This window comes from Heptranchias perlo, chromosome 5, assembly GCF_035084215.1.
Source record: "Heptranchias perlo isolate sHepPer1 chromosome 5, sHepPer1.hap1, whole genome shotgun sequence".
NCBI lineage: Eukaryota > Metazoa > Chordata > Chondrichthyes > Hexanchiformes > Hexanchidae > Heptranchias > Heptranchias perlo.
The window spans coordinates 88,539,558-88,562,965 of record NC_090329.1 but is presented as its reverse complement, the minus strand read 5'-3'; the positions used below and the strand labels follow the sequence as shown (position 1 = coordinate 88,562,965).

Genomic DNA, 23,408 nt, shown 5'->3' with positions numbered 1-23,408 from the left:
GAACCCGGAAGACCAGGTAAGTTACTCCAATCAGCCTGCGATTGCGCGCGAAGCAGACTGAATTCACTGGGCGCTTTACCCACGCGCCCAATCAACCCACCGCCGCGAACCTGCCGCCATGGTAATATCGGGCCCAATAATAACTTTCAAAAGGCAATTGGATAAATACTTGAAGGGGAAAGATCAGGGGAGTGGGACTAATTGGATAGCTTTTTCAAAGAGTCGGCACAGGCATGAAGGGCTGAATGGCCCCCAGTGTTGTACTGTACAATGATACCATGAAATACTGGGATCACGTGAGCTTCCCTCCAGTCCATTGGAACTAGCGTAGATCTCAAAGAGGTATTAAATATATGAACTAATAACTCATTGAAGTGTTTCCTTCAAAGTGAGAGTATTGTGGCCAAAATCCCTATACCAAGTGTAGGTTGAAGAAATATCAATCACTCCCAATTGGTAGTCAATTCCAAAGGTAGCAGACAATTTAAGCCTGCTAAGCACAACACATTTTCTTTACGTATTGTAGACTTGTTTATGTGGGTGTAAATAACCCAGAACAGTAAGCCAGTAAAGTAGCATGAAGAAGTCTGTCCTCTGACATAGCACTACTGCAATGATTATTTTATATTCCTTTTCTCCATTTCTGATCCAAACATAAGTGAAGTGAGATTCCAACACCATCTGAAGTTGTGGACACTCCTATTGTATAATTGTGATTGGGCAAAAGCATCCTTAGTTCAGAGGGGCTGTTTCTCATCTTCTAGGTAGCTTGTTTTTGAAGGTAAATAAATAATAATTGCATTTAAATTGTGCCTTATCGTGTCGAGACCCTCAAAACACTTCATATAATCAATTTGTTTTGAAGTGAAGTGACTTGCTGTAAAGATATACATGCCAGATGTTCTGTGCCAGCAACTCTCACAAGAAACAATGAGATGAATTTTTAGTGTTTTTTATTGGGGGAGGAATGTTGGCCAGAACATCAGAAGAACTCTTTTTCATTTTCAAATAGTGCCAAGGGATTTTTAATGTCCACCGTGGTTGGCACTTTGGACAATGCAGCAATCCATCAGTGCTACACTAGTGTCTTAGCCTAGATTATGAGCTAAAGCCCAGGCCGAGGGGAAGAAGGAAGAGGGCAAAGGTGAGTGTCATGTGTGATGGGCATGGAAGAGGAACAGTGGAACATTGAGGCAGGTGAGAAGAACAAGAGAAAGAGGGAAACATTTGAGGAAGGAGAGTGGAAGAGGAAGGTGAGATGAATAGCGAAACGGTGAGGGAGGCAAGGTAGAGCGGAAGAAGAGCATTTATAAAAGGTTATTTACAGAATAAAATCATTTGTAAGGGTTAATCTATTTTAAAATTTAGTATTAATTGCTTTAGCTTTTAAGTAAGATCAACTGTTTAAGTTAAAATTTAAACTTTAAATTTTTAAGTTCATGTCAGGCTTAAGCAGAGACAAACAAGCAAGCTCTCCTAGTGGAGACCTGCTGTAGTTAGTTAATTAGTTAGCTAGATTAAACTGGTTCCTGAAACAGTAGCAGAGCAGTGCTGACACATCTGAGTCACAAACAGGAGAAACACAGGGGCCTGTGAGTGCAACCGGCACTGAGTGCAGCGAGCACAGAGTAAGCAACTTGAGAATTTGATAAGTTTGGGGAAGTGGGGAAGGAGGTGCTGCTTTGCTTTGCTTTTCCTAACTTTTTCCGCAGAGCGGCAGTGGACCTGCAACAAGAGAAAACTGCAGTGTGACATCACAGGTGAGGCAGGTAAGTGATTGGCAGTGACTTTGGGCTAAGTTTTAAGTTGACATATAGCAGATAACTAAATTTTAAAAACTAAACTTAATTTAATTAATCTAATAGATTAAACGAGGTAAATAATTTGATTAACATATAATTAATTAAATAAAATAATGGGAGAACAGGAGATGTGTTACTGTTGCAATGTGTGGAAGCTTGTGGACATTTTTGTCCGGGGCGACTGCGTCTGCAGTAATTGTCTGCGGCTCGAGGAACTTCAGCTCCGAGTTGAGGAGCTGGAGTCCGAGCTGCGGATGTTGCCAGGGAAGGAGAAAGCTACCTGGTCCTTTTGCTCCAGGAGGCAGCCACATCCCCTTAGATTAAATACTTTAGAATTGACACGTGGTCAGGGACAGAAGGGTGTGACTGCAAGTAAGGCAGGTACGGTGATCCAGGAGGTAGTATTGCAGGAGCCTCAGTCCCTGTGCTTGTCCAATAGATTGAGGTTCTTGCAACCCTTGTGGACAAGTGCGGGGACTGCGGGGAGGACGAGCAAACTGACCACGGCACCGTGGTACAGGAAGCCGTTCAAGTGGGGGGAGTAAAAAGGAAGGTGGATGTGGTAGGCGACAGTATAATTAGGGGGATAGACACTTCTCTGCAGCCAGGAGCATGAGTCCCGAAGGCTATGATGCTTACCCGGTGCCAGGGTTAAGGACATCTCCTGCGGGCTGGAGAAGAACTTGGAGTGGGAGGGGGAGGATCCAGTTGTCGTGGTCCACGTAGGTACCGACGACATGGGTTGGACTAAGAAAAAGGTTCTGCTGAGAGAGTTTGAACAGCTAGGGACTAAATTAAAAAGCAGAACCACAAAGGTAATAATCTCTAGATTATTACCTGAGCTATGAGCAAATTGGCATAGGGTCAATAAGATCAGAGAGATAAATGCATGGCTCAAAGATTGGTGTGGGAGAAGTGGGTTTCAATTCTTGAGGCACTGGCACCAGTATTGGGGAAAGAGAGAGCTGTTCGGTTGGGACAGACTACACCTGAACCATACTGGGACCAGAGTTCTAGCGAATCGAATAACTAGGGAGTTAGATAGGGCTTTAAACTAAATAAGGGTGGGGGGTCCTGGTGGAGAGAAATCTAGAACGCTAAAGAGAAAAGACAAGAAAGGAAACAGTGCAGGTAAGTGATTGGGGTAAGGATAATCAGATTGTGTCAGGAAGGGACAGAGTGTACAAACAAAAGAGTGCACTAACAAATAGGGTTCGAGTAAGAAAAAAATGTTAATAAGTCAAACAGGGCCATAGTACAAAAAAATGTTAAGATGTCTAAAAATGTTAAGAAGCATTCGTAATAAGATGAACGAATTAACAGTGCAAATAGATGTAAACAGATACGATATAATTGCAATTAAAGAGACATGGCTGCAGGGTGACCAAGGCTGGGAGCTGAATATTCAAGGGTATTCGATATTTAGGAAGGACAGGCAAAAAGGAAAAGGAGGTGGGGTGGCGTTGTTAGTAAAGGATGAAATCAGAGCAATAGTGAGAAAGGATATTGACTCAGAAAATCAAGATGTAGAATCAGTCTGGGTGGAGTTAAGAAGCAGCAAGGGGCAGAAAGCACGGGTGGGAGTTGTCGAAAGGCCTCCAAACAGTAGTGGTAATGTAGGGGATAGGATCAAACAGGAAATTAGAGATGCATGTAACAAGGGTACTACAGTAATCATGGGTGACTTTAATCTACAGATAGACTGGCCAAACCAAATTAGCAATAATACTGTGGAGGATGAATTCCTGGAGTGTGTACGAGACTTTTTTTAGACCAGTACATTGAGGAGCCAACTAGGGAACAGGCTATCCTAGATTGGGTATTGTGCAATGAGAAGGGGTTAATTAATAATCTTGTTGTGCGGGGTCCTTTAGGGAAGAGAGACCATAACATGATAGAATTCTTCATTAAGATGGAACGTGAAGTAGTCCAATCCAAGGTGAGGTAGCCAATTGGATACAAAATTGGCTTGACGACAGAAGACAGAGGGTGGTTGTCGAGGGTTGTTTTTCAAACTGGATGCCTGTGTCCAGCGGTGTGCCTCAGGGATCGGTGCTGGGTCCGCTGTTATTTGTTATTTATATTAATGATTTGGATGAGAATTTAGGAGGCATGGTTAGTAAGTTTGCAGATGACACCAAGATTGGTGGCATTGTGGACAGTGAAGAAGGTTATCTAGGATTGCAACGGGATCTTGATAAATTGGGCCAGTGGGCCGATGAATGGCAGATGGAGTTTAATTTAGATAAATGTGAGGTGATGCATTTTGGTAGATCGAATCGGGCCAGGACCTACTCCGTTAATGGTAGGGCGTTGGGGAGAGTTATAGAACAAAGAGATCTAGGAGTACAGATTCATAGCTCCTTGAAAGTGGAGTCACAGGTGGATAGGGTGATGAAGAAGGCATTCGGCATGCTTGGTTTCATTGGTCAGAACATTGAATGCAGGAGTTGGGATGTCTTGTTGAAGTTGTACAGGGCATTGGTGAGGCCACACTTGGAGTACTGTGTACAGTTCTGGTCACCCTATTATAGAAAGGATATTATTAAACTAGAAAGAGTGCAGAAAAGATTTACTAGGATGCTACCGGGACTTGATGGTTTGACTTACAGGGAGAGGTTAGACAGACTGGGACTTTATTCCCTGGAGAGTAGGAGGTTAAGGGGTGATCTTATAGAAGTCTATAAAATAATGAGGGGCATAGATAAGGTCGATAGTCAAAATCTTTTCCCAAAGGTAGGGGAGTCTATAACGAGGGGGCACAGATTTAAGGTGAGAGGGGAGAGATACAAAAGGATCCAGAGGGGCAATTTTTTCACTCAAAGGGTGGTGAGTGTCTGGAACGAGCTGCCAGAGGCAGTAGTAGAGGCGGGTACAATTTTGTCTTTTAAAAAGCATTTGGACAGTTACATGGGGAAGATGGGTATCGAGGGATATGGGCCAAGTGCAGGCAATTGGGACTAGCTTAGTGGTATAAACTGGGCGACATGGACATGTTGGGCCGAAGGGCCTGTTTCCATGTTGTAACTTCTATGATTCTATGATTCTATGAAAACTAGGGTCGTAAATCTAAACAAAGGAAACTACAATGGTATGAGGAGTGAGTTGGCTATGATTGATTGGGAAGCTTCATTAAAAGACATGATGGTGGCTAGGCAATGGCTAACATTTAAGGAACGAATGCATGAATTGCAACAGTTATATATTCCTTTCTGGCGCAAAAACACAAACAGAAAAGCGGCCCAACCATGGCTAACAAAAGAAATTAAGGCTAGTATTAGATCCAAAGAGGAATCATATAAAGTTGCCAGAAAAAGTAGCAAGCCTGAGGATTGGAAGCAGTTTAGAATTTAGCAAAAAAGGACCAAAAGGTTGATTTAAGAGGGAGAAAAATAGAGTATGAGAGTAAACTTGCAGGAAACATAAAAATGGACTGTAAAAGTTTCTACAAGTATGTAAAAAGAAAAAGATTGGTGAAGACAAATATAGGTCCCTTACAGTCAGAAACGGGAGAATTTATAATGGGGAACAAGGAAATGGCAGAGCAATTAAACAAATACTTTGGTTCTAACATCACGGAAGAGGACACAAATAACTTCCCGGAAATGTTAGGGAACCAAGGGACTAGTGAGAAGGAGGAATTAAAGGAAATTAGTATTAGTAAAAAAAAGTGCTCGAGAAATTAATGGGACTGAAAGCCGATAAATGGTATGTTGGCCTTCATTGCAAGAGGATTTGAATACAGGAGCAAAGATGTCTTCCTGCAGTTATACAGGGCCTTGGTGAGACCACACCTGGAGTATTATGTGCAGTTTTGGTCTCCTTACCTAAGAAAGGATATACTTGCCATACAGGGAGTCCAGCGAAGGTTCACCAGACTGATTCCTGGGATGGCAGGACAGTCGTATGAGAAGAGATTGGGTCGACTCGGCCTGTATTCACTAGAGTTTAGAAGAATGAGAGGGAATCTCATTGAAACTTATAAAATTCTGACAGGGCTAGACAGACTGGATGCAGGGAGGATATTTCCCCTGGCTGGGGGTTCCAGAACGAGGGGTCACAGTCTCAGGATACGGGGTAGGACATTTAGGACTGATGAGGAGAAATTTTTTCACTGAGGGTGGTGAACCTGTGGAATTCTCTACCACAGAAGGCTGTGGAGACCAAGTCACTGAATATATTTAAGGAGCTAGATGGATTTCTAGACACAAAAGGCATCAAGGGGTATGGGGAGAGAGCGGGAATATAGTATTGAGATAGAGGATCAGCCATGATCATATTGAGTGGCGGAGCAGGGTCTACGCCTGCTCCTATTTTCTATGTTTGTATGTCATGTTCCTTTTATATAAACATATTTATTTAAAAAATCATCGGGTATGAATTTCCCACTGGTATTTTATTGGTTGCCTATTTAACAGTCTTTGCATCTCAAGTAATTGATTGCAAGAAGCGCTTCGAGTAGTTCCGATGTGATAAAGGGCTGGACAGACGGTTCACGAGCAACAACCACTTCTGCAAAAAGAAACTGGATCGAGTTGTGAGGTGCACGTATTTCCGCCGGACTCTGTCGACGGGAGGGACGGCTGCTGCTGCTGCACGGTTGGGTTGTACGTGCGGCTGGGAGTGAGAATCAGCCGCCGTGATGCCGAGCGGGCTGCTCCTGTCCGCCGCGGCCAGTCGTGCTCGCTGCCGGGTTGTGGAAGGCGGTCTCCGGGCCGCGTTCTGCCGCTGGAACCCGGCGATGGGACTGCCCCGACTCCGAACTCGTGCGTGCCCGGACGGGGCGGGTGGAGCAGGAGCAGGAGGAGGAGGAGGCGACTGCAGCAAAAGCAGCAGCGCACAAAAACCTCTCCGCTGCAGGGACACCAGCCGGTGAGAAATGAGGACGTGAATATTTGTGATTACGTTTTCCAGAGAGGGACCTCCGCGATGTCACAAGACATTTTTCTTAAATGTTAAAGGTGGCCAAGTTTCGAGAGTGAATTTCGGTGGTCGTGACCTCGCGTATTACAGCGCGTACTTGCATTTTATACAGTGCCCGTAAGACAATGAGTCTCCCCAAAGCACTTGAAATAGGCAAAAAAAAACCTAACAGCTACTAGTGAAATAATTAGGAGAGGTGATTGAAGATCAGGTCAGAAGAGTAAGTTTTGAAGGAGTGGAAAAAGTTCGATGAGAGAAGGGAGTTTAGAGAGTGTTCTCGACTAAATGACTTTGTCACGAAGGTATTTCATCAACCATTAAACACATTGTAAAATCATTTTTTTAAAAAAAACTTGAAATGAAATAAAAGCTTGCATTTATATTACTTTTGACGTGTAGACACTGTTTTGTTGGGAAAGGTAGCAACCAGTTTTGTGCGCAGCAAGCAGTCATGAAATTAATGATCAATTAAACTGTTTTGGTGTTTTTGAGTGAGGGATGAATGATGGCCAGAACTCCTGGCTCTTCTTTGAAATACTCCAAATTAATCTTAAACTGGACTAAACTTAAAAGAGCTGCCTGCCAATTAGATATAATGCTGACCTAAAAAGCTCTAAAAGATTTCCTAACAAAATTGTATTTATTTTAAATTCATTCATAGGATGTGGGCATCGCTGGCAAGGCCAGCATTTATTGCCCAACCCTAATTGCCCTTGAGAAGGTGGTGGTGAGCCGCCTTCTTGAACCGCTGCAGTTCGTGTGGTGAAGGTTCTCCTACAGTGCTGTTAGATAGAGAGTTCCAGGATTTTGACCCAGTGACGACGAAGGAACGGTGATATATTTCCAAGTCGGGATGGTGTGTGACTTGGAGGGGAACGTGCAGATAGTGTTGTTCCCATGTGCCTGCTGCTCTTGTCCTTCTAGGTGGTAGAGGTCGCGGGTTTGGGAGGTGCTGTCGAAGAAGCCTTGGCGAGTTGCTGCAGTGCATCCTGTGGACTGTGCAGTCACAGTCCGCCGATGGTGAAGGGATTGAATGTTTATGGTGGTGGATGGGGTGCCAATCAAGTGGGCTGCTTTGTCCTGGATGGTATTGAGTTTCTTGAGCGTTGTTGGAGCTGCACTCATCCAGGCAAGTGGAGAGTATTCCATCATACTCGTGACTTGTGCCTTGTAGATGGTGGAAAGGCTTTGAGGAGTCAGGAGGTGAGTCATTTGCCACAGAATACCCAGCCTCTGACCTGCTCTTGTATCCACAGTATTTATGTGGCTGGTCCAGTTTAGTTTCTGGTCAATGGCGACCCCCAGGATGTTGAAGGTGGGGGATTCGGCAATGGTAATGCCGTTGAATGTCAAGCGGAGGTGGTTAGACTCTCTCTTGTTCGAGATGGTCGTTGCCTGGCACTTGTTTGGTGTGTTAGACGTTTATAATGTCTAACTTTAAATGTCATCTGGTAAGAAAACCTTTCCACTTTTGAAGAGGTTGTGTGATGCATTAGTTACTGTGATTTGTTTCTTAGCTTCATTAGGATGTACAGCACATCAAAGACAACTGTGGAACCTGGTGAATTGAAGAAGTTTCAGGCCTGGTCGCAAAAATGGTGGGATAGAAATGGAGAATTTGCTGCTCTACATGCTTTGAACGATCTCCGTGTTCCTTTTATCCGGTATGGTAACATTTCAGTTCACCATATGTGGCAAAAACATATTAGGTTGATTTTAGAATTTGTGACATTTAAGGAGATATGGAAAATGTGTCAAGCAAATGCTTTATTATTTGGGGTTGGAGAAGAGGGGTAGGTTAATTTTATCACAAGTGTACAGTGTAAATGATACATGATGTGCTTCAGTGAGATTTATTTAATCACATTTTGTGTTTGGAAAAACTTTTGCTACCTGTTACAAGAATATTTTTTGTGAAAATTATGTCTTTTTTTGAAATAATGAAAATAGAATGGGTAGCCTCAGGGTGGTAACTTCTCTCTCGGTTGAGACTTGCCTCCGTCTCAGTTTGGCAGTGAGTTTTATAAATCCTTTTATGGGTTCCACCTTACCAAGTATTTATCTGGGGTTGGGACAAGAAGAGGGAGAAATAGGAAGGAATTTAATGAATATTCAAGTAGGTTGCAATGTCAATTTTTTTTTTGAACTGACTTGAGCTGCCATTTTGATTTGTGACCCATCTGAATAGCTATACAAATAACATTTCCCTACATATACATTATAGCATTTATTTGCACAGAGTGATCAACAGCTGGAACAAGTGCCAGGAAGGGTGGACGAGACTTGGACACTGAACTTATTTAAGAAACAGCTAGATGCTGTAATGGGAGGACGATAGGGTTGGTAATTTAGAAGGCTGAGATCAAATAGGCTGAAGGACCTTCTTCACCTGAGCCTGTCTTGTAATCTTGTGGAAGTAAATGCCATCGATACCCATCTAACACTTTTATACTATAGTGAGCTGATTCCATTAATCATTAATGAAGATGACTCCACGCTTCCAAATTAATAAGGTTGTCTGAAGGCAAAGACATTGACTAAAAACCCATCCAAAAAATTAATATTCTGATTTGATTTGTCATTTAAAACTAGTGTATTGTTTATCACTTTGCTCTTAGCATTGATAGATGATAAAATACATTTATATGTTTGAAGTAGATACAATATCTCTAATAGTTTTGAAAGTGTAATATGAAAGCTTTATTGATTCCCATGCACTTTTATAAAACTATAATTTGTGGTTTATATTTTATACATTAGTGTTGTATAAACCCTAAACATGCCCAGGGCACTGCGTACTTGTGAGCATTTGTGTATTTATTGGGTTCAATGCACGTTTGCACCCAAAAAGTTAACCTATCTTTTCTATCTTCACCACTGATGGACCTGCTTCCAGCATGTTCTGTTTTTATTCAGTCTGTAATAAGCTTTGAATTTTCAAGCTGTAAGACATCATAATTTTACCAAGATTGTCCCAGTTTTATTAACTCCCCTGTAATGTTCCAGAAACATTCATTTGGGCAGCTTAATGCCCTGATTTTATTGTGCAAACATTTTTAAAAATCTGGATATTTTAAATTTAAAAAAGAAATTATAGCTATGTATAATAAATTTTTGATTTAAACACATTTTATTTATGCCTAAAACTAGTCCATCATTATCTACATTACTGGCACGTCCTGAATTTATAACCTGTAAATCAGGACACTTTGTCTCAAGGGATGAACATGCTGTCAGAATTAAACAAAGCATACTTAAGGCATTGCTTTCTTTCTCCCATCGTAGCACTTTAAGGGCGCTCTCTAGGGAAATGCTCTATATGGATAATCTCTTTCTTCCCCCTCTCTGATCTTTTCTAGAGATACGTTGTTGACCTATAGTGAAAAACAGCAATTAGGATGTCCTCTTCACGGTTTCCGAATTTTAGATGTTGGCTGTGGAGGAGGGCTACTAAGTGAGGTACAGTAAAGGCCTATGAAAGTGACAAACCAATTTGCTTTTTATGCATAAAATAGAGAACATCTTACTAACAACAACCTGCATCTATATAGCATCTGTATCGCAGCAAAATGTCCAACGGCACTTCACAGTTACATAGGAACATGTGAACATGCATGATGGGAAAAGGCACTGCAGTCCATTGGGTTAAATTTTTAAAAAATAATAATACCCCCAGTTACCCACTCCCTCAAATATCCAATTCTCCTGTAAAACTTTCCACAGTATCTGCTTCCTTAGATAGTCTGTTCCACACATTTGCTGCCATATGTGTAAAATATTTCAATCTGACTGGCTATGCCCCTTTCCTTTTCTGAGCTTGAGCCTCTATCTCCGATGGCAAATTTGAACAGATTAATTGGGTTCAATTTATCTATTTCTTTAAGGATCTGGAACACTGTCTCCCTGAACTTGAGCTCACCCAAAACTCTGCTGCCCATATCCTAACTCGCACCAAGTCCCGTTCACCCCTGTGCTCACTGACCTACAATGGCTCCCGGTCTGGGAACACCTCGACTTCAAAATTCTCATCCTTGTTTTCACATTCCTCCATGGCCTCGCCCCTCCCTTTCTCTGTAACCTCCTCTAACCCTACAACTGTCCGTGATTTCTATGCTCCTCCAATTCTTGCTTCTTGCGCATCCCCAGTTTTAATCGCTCCATCATTGGCAGCCGTGCTTTCAGCTGCCTAGGCCCTAAGCTCTGGAATTCCCTCCCTAAGCCTCTCTACCTCTCCCTCCTTTTTAAGACGCTCCTTAAAACCTACCTTTTTGACCAGGTTTTTTGTCACCTGCCCTAATATCTCCTTATGTGGCTTGATATTACATTTTGTTTGAAAACTGCTCCTGTGAAGCGCCTTGGGACGTTTTACTACGTTAAAGGCGCTATATAAATTTAAGTTGTAGTTGTTGTTGAACTTTCCCCTCCAGAATAAACAACGCCAGGCTCTTCACCCTTTCCTCCATAGGTCAGATGCTTTAAGTGAGGCATCAGTCTGGTTGCCCTTTTCTTTACTGCCTCCAATGCCTGGTTATCCTTGGTGTAATCATAGTATCATATGATACATCACAGAAGGAGGCCATTCAGCCCATTGTGCCTGTGTGGGCTCTTTGAAAGAGCTATTCAATTAGTCCCATAGCCCTGTAAATGTTTTCCCTTCAAGTATTTATCCAATTCCCATTTGACTGCTACTATTGAATCTGCTTCCACCACCCTTTCAGGCAGTGCATTCCAGATCATAACAACTTGTTGCATAAATAAAGTTGCCCCTGGTTCTTTTGCTGATCACCTTAAATCTGTGGGTCCTCTGGTTACTGACCCTTCTGCCACTCAAAACATTTCTCCTTATTTACTCTATCAAATCTCCTCTTAACCTTCTCTGCTCTAAGGAGAACAACCTCAGCTTCTCCAGTCTCTCCACATAACTGAAGTCCCTCATCCCTGGTACCATTCTAGTAAATCTCTTCTGCACCCTCTCTCAGGCCTCGACATCCTTCCTAAAGTGCGGTGCCAGAATTGAACACAATACTCCAGCAGAGGCCTAACCAGTGTTTTATAAAGGTTTAGCATAACTTCCTTGCTTTTGCACTCTATGCCTCTATTAAAAAAACATATGGGATCTTTGGCTTTATTAACAGCCTTCTCGATTTGCCCTACAACCTTCAAAGGTTTGTGCACATGCACCCCCAGGTCTCTCTGCCTCTGCACTCCCTTTAAAATTGTACCATTTCGTTTATAATGCCTCTCCTCATTCTTCCTACCAAAATGCATCACTTCACACTTCTCTGTGTTAAATGTCATCTGCCATGTGTCTGCCGATTTCACCAGTCTGTCTATGTCCTCTTGAAGTCTGTTACTATCCTCCATGTTGTTTAGTACATTTCTGAGTTTTGTGTCATCTGCAAACTTTTTAAATTATACCCTGTATAATGCAACAACCAGAATTGTAAACAGTACTTCAGGTGTGGCTGTCCCAGTGCCTATAGACTCATTATCGCTTCCTGGGTTTTGTGCTGTATCCCTTTGGGTATACATTTGAAGATGTGGTTAACTTTCTTTATTGTCGCCTCATACTGTGCTGTGGATTTGGCGATCTATTCACCCGTGCCCCTGGATCCCCTTCCTACATTGTGCCCTGTAGCCCAAAGCCATTTATTCCCACTGACATTTTCCTTCTCTTGCATTTATCAACATTAAATTCTATTTGCCACTCATCCGCCCATCTTTTCCTATCTTTGGCCTTAGAACTAGTGACAGTGACACCCTGCTAGTGACTCATTGTCATGTCAGTGCAGCTCTATCACAGCAACCCTTAGCTTTCTCTAATTTAGCCAATTTTCAATCTGCCGCCGCTTCCTCCTACTTCATGAATTAATCACTTCTGTGGCACAAAATCAAAAGTTGAAATTTAAATACATCACACCCAGAGAATTTTGGTTGTCAACAAGGTCAGTAATTTCCGCAAAGAACTCAACTACATTAGTTAGGAATGACCCCCCTCCCATAAATCTGTTCTGACAACTTCTTACCATACCATATCTATCTGGCTGTTCCATTATCCCCTCTTTCAGGATATTTTCACAACAGATGTGAGTTAACTAGCCTGTAGTGCCTTTTTAAGTATTGGTTTTATGTTAGCTTTTTTTTTACAATTCTCAATTTACCATTTTCTAATCATTGGTGGCAAGGATTTGACTTATTTTTCTAGTTGCTTCTTTAAGTAGACTTGTCTGTAGTCCATCTGGGCCTGGTGTCTTTTCTTTTTACTTCCCCAGCCTATCAGTGACTGCCTTGTCTGAAATATCTTTTAGTACTTCTGCCCCCTCCCCCAGGAGTCAGACTTGAGCTAGAGTAGCAAAGGGAGGTGGCCTAAGATGTGATTGAAGAGGGGTTTTAAGGATGCCTTTGTAGATGAGAGACATAGCAAGGTGGAAGGGTTTAGAGACAGAATTTGAGTGTGTGGACTGGCACCAGTGATAGGTTGCAGGGTTAGGGAAATGCACAATAGAGCAGGGATTTGGGGCTGGTGGAAGTTGCAGAGGCAGAGTGCAGTGAAGTCAGGGAGGAAGTTATAGACTATGAAAAAGATCTTGAATTTGATGTGTTAATGGACAGTGAACGTTGCCAAAGACAACTTTCAGCAGAACGTCATGCAGATATAGGATGCCAATAGCAGAGTTTTGGATGATTTGGAGTTCATGTGGGGTGGAGCTCGGGAACCCAGTGAATTGGGCATTGGAAAACTTGAATCTAGAGGTGAAAAAGGTATGATTTTACGTTACTGAATTTTTATACTAGATATTCTCCTTGGGTTTAGTGTCATTAACCAGATCTTGCATTTCCTATGACCCCTAGAGTGTGTCTTTATTTGGCTAGTATCTTATAAAACATATAAACTGGTCATTATCACGTTGCTGTTTGTGGGAACTTGCTGTGCGCAAATTGGCTGTCGCGTTTCCTACTTTGCAACAGTAACTGCGCTTCAAAAAGTGATTAATTTGTCTGTATAAGTGCTTTGGGACATCCTGAGGTCATGATAGGCGCTAAAGAAGTGCAAGTTCGTTCTTTCTTACTGGAATATATCATACCATGTGACCTCATTTTCGGTAGACAAATGAATATACTCAGTTGGACCAATGATCAAGCTATAGATTAACAGACAAATTTATTTAAACAAGCAATGTATATTTACAATAGCTAACAAAGTTTATTAAATTTCTCGACATCAAAACAGCAGATGTTTTTCCTGCACTATCTCTTAACATTAAATTGATCTTTGAAACATGATTTCTCATTTTTTACGTGGGACACTGGCTGTGAAGCACGCTGGGACGTCCTGAGGTTGTGAAAGGCACTATATAAATGCAAATTCTTTATTTTTTTCTTAATGCTGACCATGTGTTTCTATAATCAAAGAGTAATACCCACACAAGTGAAATGGAGCAGAAAAAAGCATTTAGCTAAAGATAAATCAGTGTGACTTTGCTTCAATTTTTTTCTCACTTGGTTATAAAATGGTGGTTGTATTTTCTCAAACTGTTTTCAGACATTTGGTGATTTTACTTTTCACTTATTTAGCCACTCGGTAGACTTGGAGCAATGGTTGCTGGAATTGATCCTGTGGAAGATAATATCAGAACAGCAGAGGTACACCAATCATTTGATCCAGTCCTCCGAGAGCAAGTACAGTACACTGCCTGCTCTCTGGAGGAAATGGCAATGGAAGCAGCTGGAACTTTTGATGCTGTTGTAGCATCTGAAGTTGTGGAGCATGTTAGTGATGTGGAAACATTTATCAGATATGCTGCACAAGTGTTAAAGGTAAGGTTTAAAAAGAATAATTCCAATTGAATTAAATTGTATCAAATAACTGCAAGAAACTGAGATGTGATGTTATAATGAACAAAATTACTCATTAATGTCCTGAATCAATATATGGCATGATGGTTCTGTCCTTTTGCATTATAGTATAAATTTTCTGACTGGCTCAGTGAGTTTATCACTCAGTGAGTAGATAGATGAGTTATGCAGACCAGGAAGGCTCCTGATTAAATTCCTCAATTTCTGCTGCGTTACCTGAACTCAGCTGGACCAGTGATTAGGGTGCTACAAGTTGGTTTCAGTGGCCCTGCGTTAGTTAGGAGAAAATTGGCTAAGATTCCCAGTGCTGATCATTCTCCAGCAGCCGCTGCTGGAACTAAGTCTGTGTGAATGTTGACTGCGGACAGGATTGATCTTAGCTGCAATCGTGAATTCACCAAAGGGATTCATGAATGTAAACCTTCATTTTATAACTCTGGCAAAAAGAGTTATTGGTTTAATTGATTTAACTTTGATAAGTGGGTGGGTATATTACAAGAAATATTTTGAATATAAATCCACTTGGTCATTATGTACTACAGTGTGGGTTACTCAGGTATTCTTTAGAGTCAGATTTACAGGAGCCCCAACGTATTCAAACTTCAGTCAGTGTTACGGATTTTAGGTCTGCACTAGCTATTCCCTCGGTCCACTGTCATCAGTCTGTCACATAAATTGATCCTGCATCTCCTACGATCAGGAATTTACCTTTACTGCCCAATATAATAGTGAAATCCCTTGTGTGTACTGCATACTGTAATTGCGCACATGCCACCATGTGCATTTCTCCCACCCTTGAGAAAGCAGACTGATGAACACTCTAGTGAGATGAGGCCAATTGTAAAGCAACAAGCTGTTTTATTTTTATATGTAAACTTAGTGAATTTCAAACTTGTTTCAATATGCCCCTCGTAACATAGAAAATAACTGCACGCCACACTATCTCTGTTAGCAGACTAAATTCACTTGGCTAGCAGATCTCTGAAACTAATTAACTGTACATTAGCGGGGGCATTCTCTCTGTGACTGCCATTCTAGATTTCTCAGTCCATATTGTGTTCCAACTAACCAGGCGGGCAAAGACTTGACCTCTGACGTGCCCCCAGCTCTCCATGCTTGGGGATTAGCCTATTAACCTGCCATTTAAGCATGCTAACTCGAATTTGAAATGCCACATGTGGCATATACAGGGACTGCTCAGATAAGACCTCACATTGTGCTCTATGAAGAGAGGCTATTATAATTCTATACCCAACTTCCTCTCTGTTAACAAACCTCATTGTCTCTCACTGATGTGGTATGCAAGAAGTACCATTTTCCTAGCCTCTTTGTCTGGAACTAATCAATGTTCCCAGAAGCAGACTGCATTGTGCAGATTTAATCCCATGACAGCATCTTAATATAAATTAATCTGAAATCCTTCCTAGGCAAAATGGTCAAAAATGCCAAATGTAACAATCGATCAACTAGTGGCTGGGGTCATACCTGACACAAAGGATGATGGTCGTGGTTGTTGGAGGCCAATCATTGCCGCCCCAGGACATTGCTGGAGAAGTTCCTTAAATCAGAGCCCTCAGCCCAACAATCTTTAGCTGCTTCGACAATGACCTTCCGTCCTAAGGTCATTAGTGGGGCTGTTCGCTGATGATTTCACAGTGTTCAGATCCATTCACAACTCCTGTGATAAGAAGCAGCCCACGCCAGAACCTGGACATCATTCAGGCTTAGGCTAACAAATGGCAGGTAACAGTCGCACCACATAAGTGCCAGACAATGACCATCTCCAACAAGAAAAGTTCCATCCCCTGACCTTCAATGATAGCACCATTACCAAGTTCCCTATAATCAACATCCTGGAGGTCACCATTGACTAGAGACTTATCTGGACCAGTCATATCAACAACATAGCGATAAGAGCAGGGCAGAGGCTGGGTACTTTGCAATGAGTCGTTTACCCCCTGACCCCTCAAAGCTTCTCCACTATCTGTGAGGCACAATTTAGGATTGTGATGGGTGCACTGCAACAACACTTGAAGCTTGACACCACAATCTGCTTGATCAGCGCCCTGCCACTTTACTAAGTATCCATTCCTTCCACCACTAGCCCAGTGGCTGCAGTATGTGCGATCTGCAGTTTGCACTACAGCAACTCACCAAACTTACTTTGATGGCACTTCCAGCTATGTAACGACTACAACCATGAAGGACAAGAGTAGCAAGATCTTCAAGTTTCTCTCCAAAGTACACACCATCCGAATTGGACATATAATGCCATTCCTTCATCACTCTGGAATTTCCTAATTAACACCATTGTGGGAGCACTATTAGCATACGGATTGTAGCAGTTTAAGGAGAAAACCCACCAGTATCATCTCGAGGGAAGTAGGGATGGGTAATAAATGTGACTTTACTGCCATCGCCCACATCCAGAGAACAATTTTTTTTTAAATGTGAGAAGTTATTCTGACTGGCCGTCAATTTTAATGTGAGTGTTGTACTCCCTGTTAGTGAACACCTGTTGTGATTTCTATTTAAAAATATTCTGAAATCTCTTCTGTTTGAAAACCATTTCGAATTACAATTGAATTTCACTAACAGGGTGAGTAAAATATGATCTCCTCATTATTTTTATTTAGTATTTTTATGCACAAGGTCATTGCAGAATTATAGCGTTCTGAGTAGGCTGGTTTTAACTGAGTTACAGATTAAATGTTTTGATCAGGCTGCAAAATTTGAAGGTTCAAGAAGCAACATATTAAAGAAATGGAAGTAGAATTTCCTCCTCCCCACTCTCCCCGCTTCTCTTTCATGGATAGTATTTGAAAGCAAGAGTTGGATTATCACTGTAGCATACAGTTGAATGAGCATGGTGGTAATACATTTGCACATTTTATGGTGAGCTGTGCTGCTTGAGAGCTTCAGGCACTTAATAAGGGCTCATATCTGCACATATCAGTTGTCCAACGGCTGACACGTGACTCATCCTTTGGGGGGGTGGGTGGAGGGGATTTAGGCTGGGTCTCTGTGGTTGAAGTTTGGAAACGAGTCAGTCCTCCATGGCAGACTTAATAATGTTCCTCTGACCTTCCGTCCTAAGGGTCTGTACATGAGACAGACAGATTCACCCGATTCCAGGACACTGTTAACAATTAACCTGGCTTACTAATGTTGATCTATTATCAACATCCTGGAGGTCACCATTGACCAGAGACTTAACTGGACCAGCCATATGAACAACATGGCTACAAGAGCAGGGGAGAAGCTGGATACTTTGCGATAAGTGGTTCACCCCCTGACCGCTCAAAGCCTCTCCACTATCTGTGAGGGGCAAGTTAGGATTGTGATGGGCGTACTGCAGCAACGCTTGCAACTTGACACCGTGTCAGTGAGGACTGGGATTCTTCCCACTCGGCTCCAGCTAATCCTGCAGACTAAAGCTCTAATAGGTAGGGTATTTACCAGTGATCTGCCCTGGTAAGTTCCATGGTTTAAGCTGATTTAGCTACGCACACTTGGGATCCTTAAGCCGTAGTTCTACCAATCTGCACCCAAACTCTCTAGACAGCTAAGTGGGATGTGTTCCTACAGAACGAATGTGCACCAATATTGGGCAAACAAAAAGGTGGATGTGGATTTCTATGTGTCAGACTCCCAGCAGCTCAGAAAAAATATAATTTTGCTGATCTATATTAATGTGGTGTGCAGTTCCCAGGGTTTCTGAAATCAGTGATTCTCTCTTAAACAGCCTGGAGGATCACTATTTATAACAACAATTAACAAAACGTCCCTGTCCTACGTACTGGCAATCGTAGCAGCTGAGCAGGTATTAAGAATTGTACCAAATGGGACACATGAATGGGAAAAGTTCATAAGCCCTGAAGAGCTGCAGAGACTTCTAGAGTCCAGTGAGTAATATGGATTTTAATCTTTTAGTTTCAATGATATATTTGTTTCATAGGAAAAAGGGCAAGCTGTATTTTACCTTGAATTTGTTCAGAGGTAAATGTATTTTTCTTTGGAAATGTAGTTTTAAAAGTTAAGGAAGTCAAATTGCTAATTTCTTTTTAGAGGTACTCTTACCATTCAACTAATTATCCAACACTAGGCCAGCATTAATGGTTTAGCTGAAATATTTTGGGAAATTTAAAATGTTTTTAGAGGAACGGTTAAAGATTGTATACATTCCAGGTGATGTATCTGCAGTGAATGGTATAAAGAAACTTTTGTGCAGAACATGGATGGCAGGGGCTGTGCTGTGGCAATCCACCTCATTGTAGCCTAAGAGCCAGAGAACAATGCCGCTAAATACTGCAAATATAAAATGTCAATAACAAAATAAACTTGCAACTATTTTTTCTTTTTCTTTCAAAATAAAACCTTTTACTTCCACTTCCATAGGTCAGGCAGGTGAAAAAAAGATGATCCAGGCCTCTGTCACTGACATTTTTGAGCTAACCATGAGGTGATGAGTGACATGCCATCTGATCGTTGCTCCCTTCTTCTTTCTCCCCCTGTTTTTCCCCTACCCCCTTTCCCACTTTGTCTGGTTGCCTTTCTCTTTGCTTCGCATCATGGCCACAATTACAATAATTAATTACAAAAAGAGCAGAAAGGCACGTGATATGCTTGTTTGTCTGAAATTAACTGCAGGTGAACAAATAATAAAGCATTCATACTATTTACCTGAATACTTGTGATTCAGGAAGGGGTTTGATTGTGCTAAGAGATAAGAGCGCTGGGCAAATACTTGGAACTTTTGTGAAAAATAAACTGAAAATATCTGAAAACTAATAATGGTAATTTTGTTATACTGAAACAATAAAATCTAGCAGTATTTTTTTTGCAACCATGAAGATGATTTTTTGATTCCCTTTTGTATAAAACCACTTCTCACCAAACTGGTTGGAGCCTGCCTTTGCTGTGCTTAGTTTGTGGTTCAATTCCAGGCATCTTGCAAGTTGATCTCCCACAGCTGTTCAACAACACAAACAACACACTGGTAATTTATAGGAAACGTCAACTGCATCTTACGTTCATTGTTGAAAGAAAAAATAATAGATCAACATTTTTGTATTTTGTTAAAGTGAAGACATGCTGCTTCATTTAAGTAATGAGTCAATAAAACAGATGCTTTTCTTTAAATGATTTACTTGTTTTTCCTTTTTTGCTTTTCAGATGGATTCACAGTAGAGTTTATCAATGGAATGCTGTATAATCCCCTATTTGGCTCCTGGAGTTGGATTAGTAATGCTAGTATAAATTATGCACTGCATGCAGTAAAAAGTAGAGTTGAAGAGCAATCAGATATCATGTCAGAAAAAGGTGATGGGAAAGACTATCAATCGGAATCCAGTGATGGCTCCACAGTCAAATTATAGGAAAGGGAATCATGTAATTGAGTACTCCTACAAAAATGCTACCGTACTAATTTAAACAGACTGATCAGACTGATTATGTTTGGTGGATATGTGCAACCTTTCGAAGCTAGAAAAATAAATTGTAAATGGACAAAGAACCACCATTTTTAAATATGGTGTGCTTACTGATATTCTCACTAACGAAAGCATACCATGCAAGTGATTTTTGAAATCTAGTCCATCAGTGTGACTTTTAACATGCTTTGTTTCAAACTATTTACTTGAAATCTGGATGGTACCCTCTTCTACCAACTCTCTCTCACTCCTTTTTCTCCTTTGTCACTCTTGTCTTTCTTGGATTCCCTCTCTCATTCCCTCTGTCCTACAAAGATTATTCTACAATCTGTTTTGATTTCAGGAAATTTTAAATTTATGTTTGAATATCAAGTTTGAAGATGGCAATGCCAACATTACACAATTTTGTTCAGTGATTGTTGTAACATTAAACAGACACTCTTGATCTCTGTATACTTTTGGGTGTTGATGTGTTCTATAATTCATTGGTGTGGGGATTTTTGGTTACTTGAGTTACCAATGATAAGCATGTTCATTTTCAGTATTGCTGTTAACTGGAGCACATGATTTGTTAGGGCACAATATCCTTCGAGTTTCCATTTTTATTGTATATGTTGCAACTTGATGCCTGCGGTTTTGCACGCAAAGTCTTGAAGGCAGTGAAATGCCAGTTTGAGTGGGACCAGCAAGGGCGCTTGGGGGCAGCGTAGCGAGTGGAGAGAAAGACTGAGTGAGGCATCAGCAAGCAGTGTCTTGGGGGAAGAGAGGAAGTGGTGAGGAGTGGGGGGGGGGGGGAAGAGGCATTAACCTCCATAATGAAACCTGACTTGAAACACCCCAATGGCTGTTGTGATTTTTGGCATTTTTTTCCTACTATAAATCATTTACCCTATTGCTAACTAATATCAGGATGTTGTGTATTTTCATTGTTTTCTCATAAGGAACACGTCTTTGCTGGTCTCTTTGTACTCTGAAAAAAATTATAATGTTAGTATTTTCTTGTATACAATTTTCTGATCCATTTTTGAAGAAAGAACTTGCATTTAGATAGCGGGTTTCAAGATGTCCCAAAGTACTTCACAGCCAACGAAGTACTTTTGAAGTGCAGTCACTGTTGCAAACTTGGAGCCTTCCTAATAGCTACTTAAAGCTGTACTTCATTTTCATCTCAGTGACTATACAGCTGTAGTTGTTGGAGAGCTTATTAGAATTCGGCTCTGGTGGTACCTCTCGGAAGGTGGAGGAAGATCAGGATTGCACCTTAGACCCTCCATCTGGACAAACCTTATGGTGACATTCATGTAAATGGGGCACGATCTTTATCACAACCAGTCTGAAGAAACCTGTTGACTTGGATTCCAAAAGTAAGCCATCACCAAACTCAGCGCAGCCAGCGTTGGAGACAGTTCCAGCAGCACAGGTGGCTCTGTTGCAGCTTTTGAACTTTTATGTGGCAGGTTCCTTTTAGATAAGTGCAGGAGATCTCTCTTGCTCTTCCCATCCTTCAGTCCACGATTCTGTCAAGCAGGTAACTTGCATATTGTTTTTCAGGGCCAGAGGTTTCATTAGATTTCCTGTGGATGGCAGAAGTCCCACAAGTGCATCCAAGGCCGTACATGCTCCGAGCCCAAACATAGAAAGGGCTACCATGCTATCAATGTACGATTGGTCAGCGACTACATGAATAGAATCATGCATGTGGATGCGCCTATCCCAGATGGCTGCCGTGATTTGTTCATCCTGTGTCAGCCAATGGTGTCAGCCTTATTTGGAGACTAAGGATGTGTCCTGCAGGCAAGAGCTCAACAGAGGTACAACGTGGCCCATGCATCCAGCTCAAGACTAAGATGGATAGATTTTTTGTTAGGGAAGGGTATCAAGGGATATGCAGCAAAGGCGGGTAAATGAAGTTGAAGTACAGATCAGCCATGATCTAATTTAATGGCAGAGTAGGCTCGAGGGGCTGAATGGCCACCTCTTGTTCCAATGTAAGCAGACATTAAAGGGACATATGTAAGAAATAAAAGCGAAATACTGCAGATGCTCAAAATCTAAAATGAAAATAGAAAATGCTGTAAATACTCAGGTCAGGCAGCATCTGTGGAGAGAAACCAAGTCAACATTTTAGGTCAATGACCTTTCATCAGAACTGTAAGAAATAGATGAGTTTTGCTAAAGTGTCCCAGACAACAACCACTTTGTGAGTGTGGGGCCATGTAGCTGTAAGGAACAATGTACTGACATAGTATTTGGTGCTTTATTGTTGACCCATATACAGGCAGTGCTGTGATATTTCAACATGGCAAAATGATACAGAAATAAATGAGCACATCTGCATTTACAAAGATCAGCAGTTAACAAAGTTTCCTGCATTCTCCCTATGAAATGGTGTGCTGAGTTTACAGTGAGAAGCAACAATGAAACTTGGCAAAAGGGCAAATTAGACTCAAGTGAAAATGGTTTCTTAGGCTTAAAGAAAATAATTCACAGAAGAACAGAGACAAGTCTTGTGCACAATTAGAAGCAACAAAAACTGCTATTAGAGCAGCTAAAAGGTCAATGGAGAAGATGATAGTGGACAGCTGTGGTGGCAATGGTAAAAAGCTTTTTTAGCTATGTCAGGAGTCACAGTTCCATTAAAGATGCATAGGGACATTGAAGGATTCATCTGGACAGTTTTGAATGGACTCCCAGGGTATGGTACAAGTCTTAAATGATCATTTTGCATCAGTGTTCACTCCTGTGGACGATGTTACCAGCAATGAGTTACACTGTCGACGTGGAAATTGCAGATATTAAAATAGCGCAGGATATCATGTTAGATAGAATTAGGAACCTCAAAACAGATTGGGCTGCCAGTTCAGATGCCATCCACCCGTTGATGCCTAAAGAGATGGGATGTGCTTTGCGAGCCTCTTGCCTGTATTTTTAGCAGCTGGTTATTGCCGGGGATTGTTCCCTTGGACTGGAAGGATGCTCATGTAGTTCCAATTTTCAAAAAGAGTGACGTCAGTACCAGGGATCTACAGGCTCATTCATTTGACTTCAATCATAAACAAGATTCCAGAAGGATTACAAGAGATGCACTCTGTGATCACCCGGATAGAGAAGGAAATATCAGAGATACTCAAAACAGATGCTGGGAAAGAAAAGGTATCTGATTAATTTGATTGAATTTTTTGAAGACGTTACTAGATTGACGTGGATAGCTCAGTAAACATTGTCTACTTGGATTTTCAGAAAGCCTTTGATAAGGTACCTCACAATAGGTTATGCTATAAGATAGAATCTTGTGGAATTGGTGCTAAGTTGCTATAGAGGATTAAGAATTGGCTGCCTTCCCATAGGCCGTGGTTATCAAGGGTTGTGGATCTGCTTGGAGACCAATTGCAGG

The 23,408-nt window shown here is 41.5% G+C and overlaps 1 protein-coding gene across 1 annotated transcript; it reads left to right on the top strand.

Annotated features, from left to right (window-relative positions):
• Positions 1 to 6,349: 6,349 nt before the first annotated feature.
• coq3 (coenzyme Q3 methyltransferase) lies at positions 6,350 to 20,467 on the top strand. Its single transcript, XM_067983846.1, has 6 exons — positions 6,350 to 6,674; positions 8,243 to 8,389; positions 10,085 to 10,184; positions 14,301 to 14,543; positions 18,328 to 18,487; positions 19,758 to 20,467. The coding sequence occupies exons 1-6, from the start codon at positions 6,445 to 6,447 to the stop codon at positions 19,958 to 19,960; spliced, it is 1,083 nt and encodes a 360-aa protein (XP_067839947.1). The 5' UTR covers positions 6,350 to 6,444; the 3' UTR covers positions 19,961 to 20,467.
• The last annotated feature ends 2,941 nt before the right edge of the window (positions 20,468 to 23,408 follow it).